A 13,041-nucleotide genomic window follows, 5' to 3' on the forward strand; every position below is an offset into this window, starting at 1 on the left:
AGCCGGCGTCATGTGGGCGCCACACGGCGCAACGAGACATACGAGGCATGCCATGTCAACTTTGGACCAATGCGACACGAAGTTGGCCCTGGAGCATGGCATGACCGAATCCGGCCAATTTACGCCCTAACCGTTCTGATCTGACTCAATTCGCAGAGTTCCTGACCTAGCAGGATATATCAGAATATAGATGCGAGGCTCGGATGAAACTCGGAATGTTCAACTCTTGCCGACCACTGAAGTCCGGCCACCCAGCCCCGGTGATAAAATGTTCAACGGCGGCTATGGGGCTTTCGCCATCAATGCCTCAATATCGGGATAATCCTTGAGCAGGTTGGCAATAGGAAGAAAAACTTGCCCTGCAGCCGCCATATTCTTTACGTCACTCCACAATTTCCACTCCCAACATGCACACTTTTCGGGCTCCATGACCTGGGGAGATGGGGGGAAAGGGTTGGTTAGTCAGACACAATCAGGGGCAAGGGGGGAATAAAAATAATAAGAGAGGCCTTGTGGAAACCACAAATCGGGAATATTGATACATATAAGACTCAACAAAAAGAAAACATTAGAGCATGTGTCGGGACAGGAGAACATACCCTCGGCTCCTCATCATCAACCTTAAAACACAGCACAAACACGGTCACATAGTGCTTCTCAGGCCCAAACACATCGTTGGTGACAGCCACCACGCGTTCGGCCCGAACCGAGAGACCCGTCTCCTCCAGCGCCTCCCGTTCGGCACAGGCCCCGAAACTCGCCTCTCCAACCTCGAGATGGCCGCCGGGGAACTGCCACGTGCCTGGGGAGCAAAGGCCAAATTAGCTCGGCGACCAACGCATCAGGGATAAACAACTCCTGAAAAAAAATTACTCACCGCCGCCATGTTGACCCTTCCGAACGCCCATGAGGAGCCGGCCCTCTGAGTCCTGCACCACTGCCGCCACGCCGACGCGGACCACGGGGCCTTGTGTGGTCATGGCTACCTGACCTATTTTCTTGAGGAGGCCGGGTTGTAACGTTTGCTTGCTTCGTTTTGCGCTTTCGGACGCTGAGTAAGGCTTTTCTGCCAGCCAAAAGACGGTAGTGTGTGGTCAGGACATGCAACAGACCGCCACTGAGGCAAAACGTGGAGATGAGCATGAAGCCCTCAACTGTTCCACCGAACTTCGGCCCCACGCCAGCCATGCCATGCGACATTTGCACATCGGCGCTAGTTAAGCAGCAGGTAACGTTAAGCTCCACGTTGCGGTTCCAGAAAGATGGAAGCTTGGCAGAAGAAAAGTGCCTTCATGTCTCCTTTTACGGTTTGGTTGTACAACAGCAGTGAACCTGGGTAATACCTAAGCATGTCAACCTCGAGTAGTCCCCGGCGGCATGTACTTGTACATGTCATGTCCAAACATAGACATCCTCTCCAGCCCGTCAGGGCAGTTGCCTTTTTCTATGCACCGATGCCAAATTCGAGACACTGAGATCCAAAACCTGAATGCAAACCATCCATAACCAAACCAGATATGATATGCTCATACATCCATCCGTCAATCCTTCCTGTTCCCCAGTAGTTATGACAATGATACAAATCCCACCATAGTAGATGCAGCCTTCGTATGTAAATGCACCATTACCATCATCACATCCCAAATCTTCCTCATCTATCGTAGGTCCCCTCCCGGGCCCTTTTCCACCACAAACCGGACCGGCTTCCGGCTCCGCATCGGTGGGGCTCCCCTTGGCGGGATCACCGGCCTCAACACAGGCCCCGGTCCGAGAGGCTTGGGCGCGGTCCGTCCTCTCGACGATCCGCCACTGCCCCTGCCTCCCGCCGCCGCAGCATGGGCCTGCATTTCCACCAACGCATTCCTCGCCGCCACCTTCGCCCCGGGCGGCACCCACACCTCTCCCATAACCATCTGCGTATCTCCATCCTTGTCCTTGTTGCCAGCCTTCCCTTTCCCTTTGCTTTTATTCTCTTCACAACCACTCCCCGTCGTCGCGGTCTTCTTATTATTCCTCACAGTCCGCTCATCAAACCCCCACCTCTCCACCCCGCCTCCCGCAAGCCATCCCCCAAGGTTCTTGCACTGGCTCACGTCCAACCACTCCAACCGTCCACACCCCTCCAGCACGTTCTCCACCCCGTGGCCGGTGACGCGCACGCATCCCCTGACGCTCAGCCCGCGCAAGTCATTCAAATGCAGCGCGACGCACCCCAAGCTGGCATCGCTGACCGCGGACCCGCAAAACGCCATCCGCAGCTCCCTCAACCGCGGCAATCCCAGCGCGACCACCTCCGTCGCCGTGTCCGAGAGGGCGCAGCAAAAGCTCAGGTCGAGATGCGTCAGCTTCTTGGCGGCGCTCACGAGCGCCACGACCGCGTTGTCCGACAAGAAAGTGCAATCGGCGAGGCTCAGGTGCGTCAGCTCGGTGAAGCGGTGCGGCGCCCAGGCCTGGAACCCCGCGTCGCTGACCGACGTGCAGCGCGTCAGCGTCAGCGACTGCAGCCGGTGGCTGGCGTGGTGCGCGAGGTGCGCCATGGACCGGTCGGTGATGTGTTTGCAGTAGGAGAGGTTGAGGCGGCGGAGGTTGGGGCAGCCAACGACGGTTCCGGGGCCGAGTTGTTGCGGGTTGTTGGAGGACGATGATGAGGAGGAGGAGGAGTTTTGGGGTGGTTGGCCACCACGTCGGGTCGGGGGCCGAGCGGGTTGGGAGGGGGAGATGATCACATTTTTGGCATTCCCGCCGCCGTCGCGAGAGGGCGGAGGGTTAGGCACGACCCAGCCGACGGCGCGGATCAGCAGGTTGTCGCCGACCTTGCGGCAGTTGCTCCAGTCGACCTCTTCGAGGGTTTTGGTGGAGTCGCACATTTCGAGGATTTGGGAGGCCGACACGTCCCAGACGCTGCGCATGCGCCAGACCCTGACGTTCTTGCCACAGGTCCGCCACAGGGCGCGGAACCCTTCGTCAGTGAGGTGGAAGCAGTCGTTGATGTCGATTTCGACGGGCCGCGGGCCGATGAAGGGAGCGAGGACATTGATGACGGCCGCGTCGTCGACCCGGCGATTGTACCGGCTGAGGTTGACGTGGGTGCACAACTCCGGACTGTTGGTCAGGAGATGGCGCCAGCGCCGGCATACGCGGCGGAGACGAAGCATGCCGGGGAGGTCCACATAGCGGAAGATTCCCACGAGCACGCGGTCAGGAATGTCATACCACTCGCGGCCAGAGCCAGATGACTGGATAACAATGCGAGGACGCTTCGGCAGAGGTAAGTCATCAATCGAAATAGGCGACAGCAGCGGAGGGGCGGGAGTGACGGGCGGAACCTTGATGCCAGACACGATGACGCTGCAGTCGGTCTGCGAGGTTGGCGGGGCGAGCGAGTTGCGCCGGCGATTACGGATGTTTTCCATGTCCACGCTCAGGAACGGATCCGGGTCGGAAGGGCGACGTGTGTGGGCTTCATCGTCGATCGGATTGCTGGGAGACGGGGTTTGCTCATTCTCGGGTTGGCACACCGGCTCGGTCCCGACGTCTGTCATTTCGACCTCTGGGTGGTACCGCTGGCGAGCAGTCTCCTCGACCTGCGAGCGAACTTCAGGCGGGCAGCGATGCCACAATTCCTCCAGGACATCGCCCGGCACCATAAGACATTCGACATCCGTCACGGAACGCACCGTGGCCGTGCGCCGCTGGGAAAGACCGAGACTAGCAACCTCCCCAAAGTACTGGCCGGCACGGAGCCTCGGGCGTGTAAAGGTAGATTCAGGTCCCTTGGGCGGGGTCAGGGGTTCTTGAACGACCTCGGCTTCTCCGTGAACAATGAAGTAGATATCATTGCCAAGGTCGCCCTGATGGACGATGTTGGTAAACGGCGGATACGACTTGGGCTGGACGTTGAGGCCGAGGAAGTGCATGATATCAGGGGGCAGCGTCGAAAACAGGGGCAGTTCACGTAATGTCTTGCGAACATTGACGTAGGCACTACCCAAGGCGCTGCCGCTGATGGCCGGGTCCTCGACGACGCCCGGGCTCGGCGACTTGCGCTTCTTGTTGTTAGCGGGGGACACGCTCCCCTCGGTCAGGGCGCCGGTCTCGCCCGTGGACACAGCACCAGGAACAGCTTCGCGGGAGATGGGAGCGGTCGCCGCGGTCGCCGTCTTGGCCGACGCATTCTGCGCCCCTTCCTGCCGCTTCTTCTTGAGAATAGCCAGACGCTCGAGGGCCTCCTGGCGGATAGCCTTCTCCATTTCCGGAAACTTGGGTAGCTCTGCTTGCAGGTCCTCTTTCTTCAGGACGACCAACAAACACTTCGTTCGGGCCACGATGTTGGCGGTGCGCGGAACGTTCATGAGGACGCCGATTTCGCCGAAGAAGGCGCCCGGCTTGAGCTCGGCATAGACGGATTCCTCATCGCGCGACGTGACGGCGACGATGCCGCGGACGAGCCAATACATGGAGCGGGCCTCGTCGCCCTCGGTGATGATGCGGTCATGAGGGGCATGGATCTGAGGCCGAAGGTGGGCGCCAATGGCGGCGAGAAACTCGTCCGGAGCAGACATGAAGAGAGGGAAAGATCGGATCCGGTCGACGAGGTCCAGAGGCATATCGGAGATGGCAGACGCGGTCAGGGGCGAGGGGCGCACGGGACGGGCCGGGTTCTCGTCGACGTCGAAGGACCGGATCACGGAAGAGGCGGACTGCAGACCACCGCGGGCCTGGCCATGCTGTTGGCCCAGGGCGCGGTAGGCCGAAGAAGTTCGGCTGCGTCGCATGTCGTCTCGAGCCGGCCGGGAGATCACCTCCCAAGTGCCGAAAGCTAGCGGTTACCTGGCTGGTTGGTCGGAGGAGGTCCGGTCCCAATCCGGTCTAGCCGGCGGTGCTTCCCGTGGTCTCGTCCGGGAGATGACCAAGAAACAATTCCGATGATATTAGGCGGGAGAGCTCATACTCCCACGTAGCCACGGGTTCCCCGCACGCGAAGTGTGGACACCTGATTTTGACCGTCGTGAGAGCGTGAGGGGAGCTGTATTTGGAGAAATGCCGTGACGTCGTTCGTGTGAACCCGGCGTGGTTGATGTCCGCCGTCGCGAGACGCTATCGCTTGGGGAATTCCCGCGAATTTCAACAATCGGCGGTCGATGATGTGTCTCAATGGCTGACTTTATTCCTCGTCGTCTTCTGGCCCGCGACAGCACCAAGGATGCGGCTTAGTTACACTCGACGCGGACAGTTGAAACACAAGCTGTGTGTGCGACAGCCAGATTGGGGAACGTCAGTGTGGGGTAGCTAGTCGCCGAGAGCACTGTGGCAGCGCAGCTATGGAGGTTTTGTTTCAGCCAACCAGTCGGGAAGTGCGCGAGGGGCATGCGGGAGTAGGGCCTGGAGGGGGATGCCAAATTTGCTCAGGGGAAGCCAAGCAGATGTGGTTCGAGGGGAGCGTCGCGAGACCGGCGGCGTTGTGGTTGGAGGACTGTAGGTGCTCCGAACGTCGCCAGGAATTGCGCCCGTGCCGGATCAATGAAAGCGACAAGACGGAGAGATGAAGCAAGCAAGAGAGGATCGAGTAGAGGAATAGAATGAGAAACTAAAAAAACACGCGACGCACGGGGCCGACGTGTTTGCGATCAAGAGGCAAAGCCGCGGTTGCTACCGACTGTCAACTGCTTGCCGGGGGTCGTCGGGGAGAATGGACCAATGTCAGGGCAGCGGTGGCGTTGTGATATTTTCGTCGAAGAAACCCAGTCAATGGCAACCAGATTGCGTTGCGCTCAGGTCCTATCGGTCTTTGATCTCCGCATCGATAATGATGACGCTGATGATGAGGGATGGATTTGGCGGTCGTTGGGGAGAAAGGATTTGTTTGCCATCCGCGATCGCCAAAAGCCTAGGCTGGGGCACCGAGACAGAGGGGGTGGAGGGACGCTAACAGGAAGCTCGCGACCACAAGATCACACGGACCAGACGCGGATGCGGGGCGATGGACCACAGTCAAGGGCAAGGGTGTTGGCGTTACAGGACGGCATGGAGCTCCTCAAAGAAGGGTCGCGCCGTGACCGTAGGGCTGCGGGTGGGAGAAAAAGGGGGTCCTGGGCCACACAGGCGGCAACCATCCGGCCATCCCATCCGTCGCCTCTGCGAAGCATCCCGTAGCCGTCCATGCAAGGCACACAGGGTTCGTGGCCACCCACCTTGACGGTCGACGGATCTTGGAAATGCTCGGAATTGCCGAGGCGAGTTAGTTGAGCGGGAGCATCGATCCGTCATCGGCTTACCGTCTGCACTGGATTGTGACTTGTAACCAACTTGTTGGTCCTCACAACGGGAGTTGGCACAGGGGAGACGCACAACCGCGCTGACATGCTTTGGCGAAGACAACATGGTGAGAGGCTCCAAAGATAGCAGCTCGCCGCTCCAGATTCTGTGCCCCAACGACCACCGATAGTTTCGCTGGCAAGGTCACAATCCTGATGAAGACGGCGCCGGTTTTGAGCCATACAGTTCAACATACCGCAGCTGGATCGGACCTGGACTTGTGTCGCGCAGCCGCGGGCACAACCGAAACGCGGCTTTTCCCCAGACCAGAGAATGCTTCCAGAAGCAATCGAAGCTTGGTCCGTGCGTTCTGCCCCTGTCCTGTCCCCCGCGCCGCGCATACGCCCCATTCCCGCACTCTTTCTCCAGATCGACACAAACGGACAGCGATGTGCGGCTTTTAGAAGGGAAAATGTGTCCCTTCTTCCAACTGAGAGATTCGAAGAGGCTTGATTTGTGAGGTTGGCCGTCCAGAACAGAGAGCACACGGCTTGGTTCCGGAACCCACTGCTAGATTCCACCCAGAGCTGGGTCCTGTAACTGCCGGGTCCAAGAACATGAAAGAAGAGCTGACGTCAGACGTTGGGATCTCGACAAGAAAAACCAAGCCTCATTTGCCAAGACCGCCGCTTTCGAGGCATAAGCAACACGGGATTCCCGTGTAAAATCTTTGAGTGACTCACCAACCAATTATTCGCTCTGGGGTAGGTCAGTTGCAATGTGTAGGCAGTCGGAGTTTGCATTATATCCGGATTCCAGGCTGTGATGGATGTAGAAAAAAGGTTCATGTGACACGGCTGGGTCTGACCGTCTTCTCTCCCAACCCCAACCCTGGATGGGATCTCTTGTTCCTGCGCCCGTTGCAAATCCCAATCTGGAAGCTTCGGAAAAGCTCGGGCCACCCGAAGCTCCGAACGCCACAGCGAACCTGTCAACGTCAACTCCAATCAAAGCTCGCAGCCTATCCCCTCACCATCTTCACCTTTGACAAGCTCTTTAAAACCGACCACACCCCGCCCTCTTCGACTGGTATCGACGACCTTCACTCGTTCCTCGTTACCGACTTCGAAGTAGAGGACTTACAACACCATGTTCACCATCACAATGCGCGTCGCCCCCGGGCGCCTCGCTGCCCATGCGCCACAGCTCGCCCGGGCTTTCCACTCTACCCCCAAGACCAACACCTTCTTCACAGCGAGGACGGTGCTCCGCGCAAACTCGAAGCCATCTAGCACTCTCCTCTCCCGGATCCAGGGCGCCTCTCGTGGCTACCACTCTCAGTATGAAACGGCCTACATGGACCCTGCCGCCCGGCGCAAGGAGTTGTACCGGAAGCTCTTTATTGGCGGTGCCATCTTCGGCGGCACGCTCATCGCTATCAACGGTGTCTTCAACCGCGAGACTCGCGAGGATGGCGGCATGCCACCATACGAGCGCTCTTACCTCCACCAGACCTTCATTCACACCGGTCTCGGCGTCGGCATCATCGGCCTGACTGCCTACCAGATGGTGCAGAGCGGCTTTGTCTGGCGCATTATGACGGCGAACCCCTGGCTGGTTGGCCTCGGTGGTCTGGCACTCAGCTTTGGCAGCATGATTGCCACCCGCTCCATTGACCCCGATAAGTGAGTTTCTCCCCCAGTATTCCCCCCTTCTCTTAGCGGCTCGAAGTTGGCTCACTAATTGTTGCAGCTACGTCCCCAAGTACCTCTGCTGGACGGCCTTCAACGCTACCCAGGCCGCCTTCATCGCTCCGCTCATGACTGTTGCTTCCCCCGCTCTCCTCGCCCGCGCCGGCCTCTATACCCTCGCCATGATGGGCAGCATCTCGTTTGTGGGCGCCACCGCTAAGCAGGACAAGTACCTCTACATCGGCGGTCCCCTTCTCGCCGGCGCTGCCATCGTCGCCGTCAGCGGCTTCGCCCCTCTGATCCTGCCCGCCACGGCTGTGCGCACCCTTGCCGTCACTGAGAAGCTCTGGCTGTACGGTGGTCTGGCCGTCTTCGGTGGCTTTACCTTGTATGATGTCCAGAAGGTTCTGTACCACGCCCGTCTGGCCGAGCGCGGCGTCATCAAGAAGGACCCCGTCAACGAGAGCATTGGCCTGGAGCTGGATTTCCTCAACATCTTTGTGCGCATGGTTCAGATCCTCCTGATGCAGCAGAACCGGAGGAAGTAGAGGGGCTGGAGGGATTTCGGCGTCCTTGGGTTTGATAGGGTTTGCTAAGTAACGGAAGGATTCCGAAGCGGCGGTTGTGTGTTTTCTTTCCTTTGTATTTTTGGAGGATATGGGCGTCAGGTAACGTCGGCGCCGCCGACATGTAAGGTAGTCTCTACTCGACCAAAGTGTACTACAATCAAGAAAAAAAGTTCAATAACTGGACCGAAACTCCATACAGTGAATCTGATAGGTAACACCACAAGGTATCTCTAACAATTGTCCTCCCTCTGTTCACTTCAACTCGGGAAAGTTCCTCACAAAATGACTCGGACACTCATACCCGTCCGGGTTCTTGTGCAAATACAGCTGGTGATACTCCTCGGCGTCCCACCACTTGCCCGCCGGCAGGATCTCCGTGACGACCCCGCCGCCCCACCACTGCTCGCTCGCTTTGGCCGTCACCTCGCGCGCCACGGCCTCCTGCTCGGGCGTGTGGAAAAAGATTGCGCTGCGGTACTGCGGGCCCCGGTCCGGCCCCTGCCGGTCGCGGGTTGTCGGGTCGTGCATGCGGTAGAAGAACTCGACGAGCGTGCGGTAGGGGAGCTGCTTCGGGTCGTAGACGAGGAGGGTTGCTTCGGCGTCTGTTGATATTGGACGGAAACCCTTCCGGTTAGCGTTTTGGTCCAGAACATGGTAACGAGGGACCAAAGGAAGGAACAAAGATCGAAGAAGAGAGGTAGAAGTAGGTTACGTACGCCCTGTCGTCCCCGTACACACCAAGCGATAGCTCGGGTTCTCGGTGTCGCCGCCGATATAGCCCACGCGCGCGTCGTGCAGGCCGCGGCCGGAGAAGTGCTTGCGGAAGATGTGCTCGACCCCCCAGAAGCAGCCGGCCGCGAAGGTGGCGCGCTCGGCGCCCTCAGGGATCGTGAGCGGGCTGGTCGCACTCATTGCTGCAGAGGAGGAGGCAAACGGTCGAACGAGGCGGGTGAGGAAGGAAGTCATAAATTGAAGACGAGGAAGGGTGAGGAAGGTGGGTGTTTTTTGGGGGGTTGAGTTAGAGTTGCAGCGGCTTTGGTGGTGAGGTTGTAGTTTGGCGGGTAGCTTCGGCGGAGGGAGGCTGTAACACAGGGGAGGTGATCCCGAAGGCCTTGTTACTAGCACTTAGCGAGAGATGGTGACAGTTTTGACGGGATTGCGCGATGGAATCCTCGGACAGTTGAGCAGAGAGACGACCTGAAACCTCACATCTTTATGCAAATTTGGCCTCTCATCATTTCTTCCTGCCAGGCTTGGACATAAGATCCGTGATTCCAAACCCCACCCCCGCCGCTAAGTCTGCAGAAGACGATCACCCCGCTGCAGTGAGCTGCCGGTGCATGACGTCGGCGGTCAGGGGTCTGACAAATCAGTGGGGATCAGCAACCGCCCGCTTGGGTGCCCAGAGAATGGCTGCGACCTGAAGACTACGACATTCTTTTGTTCCACAAGGTCACAGGTACTAGGTCGGAGATGTTTGAGCTTGTAGCCATGAGAGACTCTCAATCCATAATACATATCCCAAAACCCGATGTAGATGTTGCCTGTAGAGTTCTTTCATCACTCATCTCCTGGCCCTTTCATTGTTGTCAAGTTCAGGTGGTGGCCTTTGCCTTCGACTTCTAAGCAAGGGCGGTTTGTCCGTGGCCAACGTTGAAAAGCTCCAGGGACCCAGAGGCTTGGGCAAAATCCATATTAAAGGTACCACAACGGTATGGGAACGTTCAGGGGGTGTGGTATTTCTGATGTAACTTCAACCTTGCCCCTCTCGTCAGCTGATCGTATAATGTGAGGCTCATTCATAAGTCTGAGGGCACCACAGATACGCAATGAGCCAAGTTACAAAGAGGTTGTATCATTGTCATGATTTGGTACTGAAGAGTCCGTAAAACTCTGCCTAACTCCAAAACGCCTGAGCCATCATGCCCGTGACCAACATGTCTGAAAGAAACCCATGCAGAACCTTCAGGTCTCCAAGTTCGTCGATAATTGTCGAGAGTCAAAGAGAAATGGCTGGGGAGAAAAGACGAGAAATCACAAAAACATGTTCCGAGTATCGGCATCCTTCTTGCTGGAGCCCGGAGCGGTGTAATCCACACCCGTCACGCTCGTCAAGTCCTTCTCAAAGACATCCTGGATCTTGACAATCTGCAACAGCTGCTCGAGATCGAGCTTGCGGCCTTCAAACGCAGCCAGGCTCTCCGCGGCCTTGACGGCGTTCTTGATTTGCCGTCCGTTAAGGTCGGCCTCGGCGAGTTGGTTGATGCCTTTTTCGTCAATATCAACGCCTCCCGGGACCATGCGGCAGAAGTTGGCCCAAATCTGGCGCCGAGACTCCACGGTCAGGTCGGTGTACCGGATGGGGATGTGGATGCGCGACTTGAAAGCGTCGTCAAAGGTGGACACACGGTTGGTCGTCAAGAACAGAATGCCAGAGTAGTACTCCAGCACGCGCAGGAACACGCTCACCATGGCGTTGCGGTGCATGTCATGCAACGAACGACGCTCCAAGAACACGTCGGCCTCATCGATGAGCAGCACGGCCCGCCATGTCGAGGTCATGTCCATGATGCGCGTCAGGTTCCTATCCAGATCATAGCTGGTTGTGCCGACTGGTAACGTTAGCATCGGACAAATCACTCACGAGGGGTAGGGTAGGAAAAGCTTACGGTCACCCGAAGACACCATGTACAGAGGCCGCTTGACGTACTCGGCCACGCACTCCGCCGTCAGCGTCTTGCCAACACCCGGCGGGCCATGGAGGACGCACACCAGCCCCATGCCCTTGCCCTTCACGATATCATCCATCGTCTCACGCTTCTTTGAGTGAATGGAGACCAGGGCTTGCACCGTCTTCTTGACCGCCGGGTCGAGGACAAGGTCGTCGAAGCAACGAGCGTTCCACTCGATTTCCTCGAGGTCATCGACGAAGAACTCAAGGAACATCTTGACCGTGAACGAGTAGCCGCGAACAGTGGCGTTCGTCAGCATGGCTTGGTCATCGGTCAAGGCCGGCTGGGTCACGGGCTCGCCTTCGAAGTCGAACTTTGCTTGGCTGCGCCTGAGACTGCGCTCCATCTTGGCCTTCTCAGCGTCCAGGTGCGTGCAGGTGAACACGTCGTTAGGCTCCAGCCGGAACGAGGTCTTGCAATCAATCATGACACGGCCGTTGACGGAGAACCGGGCGTAGCCGTTGTGTGTCTTCTTGACCGCGACGCCGTTGTAACGCATGAAGTGCTGTCCCACAAGCTTCTCGAACTTGCGACCCCTCGCCACCAACTCCTTGCGCACGTCGTCGGCATCTTCAAGGAAGTGGAGGGGGACCGCAGGCAGCTCGTGAAGCTCTAGGGTGCCCTGGTACTTGGGGATGGTCAGATCGATATTACGAGTGCCAATCCGCTCGCCGTCAAAATCCACGAAAGACGCCGACATTGAGAAGAAGGAGGAGTCGATGCATTCGTTATAGCTGCTGCCGCTGATGCGGAACGCACGGTTTTGGCCGAGCAACTTGCAGTGCACCACGGTGTCAGGCTTGAAGATGGTCCACAAACGGTCATATGCAATGACCTTTTGCGAGAGGCACCGCTCGTAGGCGGCAATGTCGTCAGCAAAGTGGTTGCGGATCCAGCCGAGGAGCAACTGCAGCTGCTCAAGGGATTCTGGGTCATTGGCAAAGCGCTTGGTGCCCTCCTCCTCGATCTCCTTGCGGTAGTGGAACAGCGGACGGTAAGGGTATTCGATCCTCTGGTCCTCAAGGTTGACTGGATCGCCAGGGTATTTTCCGAGAAAGTCGTAGATGAGCTGCCGGAGAGGCTGGGGGTTGATGTAGAGCTCGGTGCTGTCACAATCATCATTGGACGAGTAGTTGCGCACAACGCAGAAGGCGTATAGCCTCCACCAGTCAAGCTGCTTGGGCTTCTTCACTTCTTGCTTGCGTTCGCAATAGTAGTACTCGTCGTCGCTGCCAATGCGCCTGTCGAGATGCTTGATCTCGCACTTCATTGTCTGATCCTCGGGCTCGCTGGAGCCGGTTTCCTCGGTGGCATCGCTCGAGGTTTCTGCGGCGGTCTCGTCGGCAGTGGAATCTTGGGAATCCGATGCGTCATCTGGCACTTCGGCAACTTGGAGTGCATCCTTGGAAGCCTGGATGTCGTTCTTCGCCTTGGCTTTGAGAGCGGCGATGTCAACCTTCCGACCGTTAATGGAAATGACTTCAATCTTGATCTCAGACTCCCCAACAGGAGAGTCGGCGAGGATCCCGGGAGCCATGGTATGTAGTCGTTGGAGGAGTCAAGGAATTGAAACTGAGGTCGTGGGGAGGATGTAGCTGAAATGATACGGTCGAGATTGAGGTTGCAGGAGAAAAGAAGGCCGATACGAAAAGGTTCATGTGGTTTGAACAAGAGGGAGACAAAAAACTTGTTGCCATATGGCTGAATGTCAAGTCTTTTATCACTCTTTTTCATCTGCTCCCTCGGCGGAGTGGAACCTCCCAGAGGTCTCCGATGAATGTCAGCCTGGCCGAC

The 13,041-nt window shown here is 57.7% G+C and overlaps 5 protein-coding genes across 5 annotated transcripts; 1 reads left to right on the plus strand and 4 right to left on the minus strand.

Moving 5' to 3' along the window:
* Positions 1-282: 282 nt before the first annotated feature.
* On the minus strand, positions 283-980 carry VTJ04DRAFT_1927 (uncharacterized protein; the record flags this gene model as incomplete). Its single annotated transcript, XM_069359668.1, has 3 exons — positions 283-432; positions 600-802; positions 878-980. The coding sequence occupies 3 exons, from the start codon at positions 978-980 to the stop codon at positions 283-285; spliced, it is 456 nt and encodes a 151-aa protein (XP_069224535.1).
* A 675-nt stretch (positions 981-1,655) lies between these two features.
* Positions 1,656-4,775, minus strand: VTJ04DRAFT_1928 (uncharacterized protein; the record flags this gene model as incomplete). The annotated part of the gene is made up of 1 exon (XM_069359669.1): positions 1,656-4,775. One exon carries the CDS (start codon positions 4,773-4,775, stop codon positions 1,656-1,658), a length of 3,120 nt encoding a protein of 1,039 aa, XP_069224536.1.
* Positions 4,776-7,404: 2,629 nt separating this feature from the next.
* On the plus strand, positions 7,405-8,494 carry VTJ04DRAFT_1929 (uncharacterized protein; the record flags this gene model as incomplete). The annotated part of the gene is made up of 2 exons (XM_069359670.1): positions 7,405-7,940; positions 8,008-8,494. 2 exons carry the CDS (start codon positions 7,405-7,407, stop codon positions 8,492-8,494), a joined length of 1,023 nt encoding a protein of 340 aa, XP_069224537.1.
* Positions 8,495-8,767: 273 nt separating this feature from the next.
* On the minus strand, positions 8,768-9,427 carry VTJ04DRAFT_1930 (uncharacterized protein; the record flags this gene model as incomplete). Its single annotated transcript, XM_069359672.1, has 2 exons — positions 8,768-9,117; positions 9,232-9,427. The coding sequence occupies 2 exons, from the start codon at positions 9,425-9,427 to the stop codon at positions 8,768-8,770; spliced, it is 546 nt and encodes a 181-aa protein (XP_069224538.1).
* Positions 9,428-10,549: 1,122 nt separating this feature from the next.
* On the minus strand, positions 10,550-12,784 carry VTJ04DRAFT_1931 (uncharacterized protein; the record flags this gene model as incomplete). Its single annotated transcript, XM_069359673.1, has 2 exons — positions 10,550-11,127; positions 11,185-12,784. The coding sequence occupies 2 exons, from the start codon at positions 12,782-12,784 to the stop codon at positions 10,550-10,552; spliced, it is 2,178 nt and encodes a 725-aa protein (XP_069224539.1).
* Between the last annotated feature and the right edge of the window lie 257 nt (positions 12,785-13,041).

This window comes from Mycothermus thermophilus, assembly GCF_041956435.1.
Source record: "Mycothermus thermophilus strain CBS 625.91 unplaced genomic scaffold VTJ04scaffold_1, whole genome shotgun sequence".
Classification (NCBI taxonomy): domain Eukaryota; kingdom Fungi; phylum Ascomycota; class Sordariomycetes; order Sordariales; family Chaetomiaceae; genus Mycothermus; species Mycothermus thermophilus.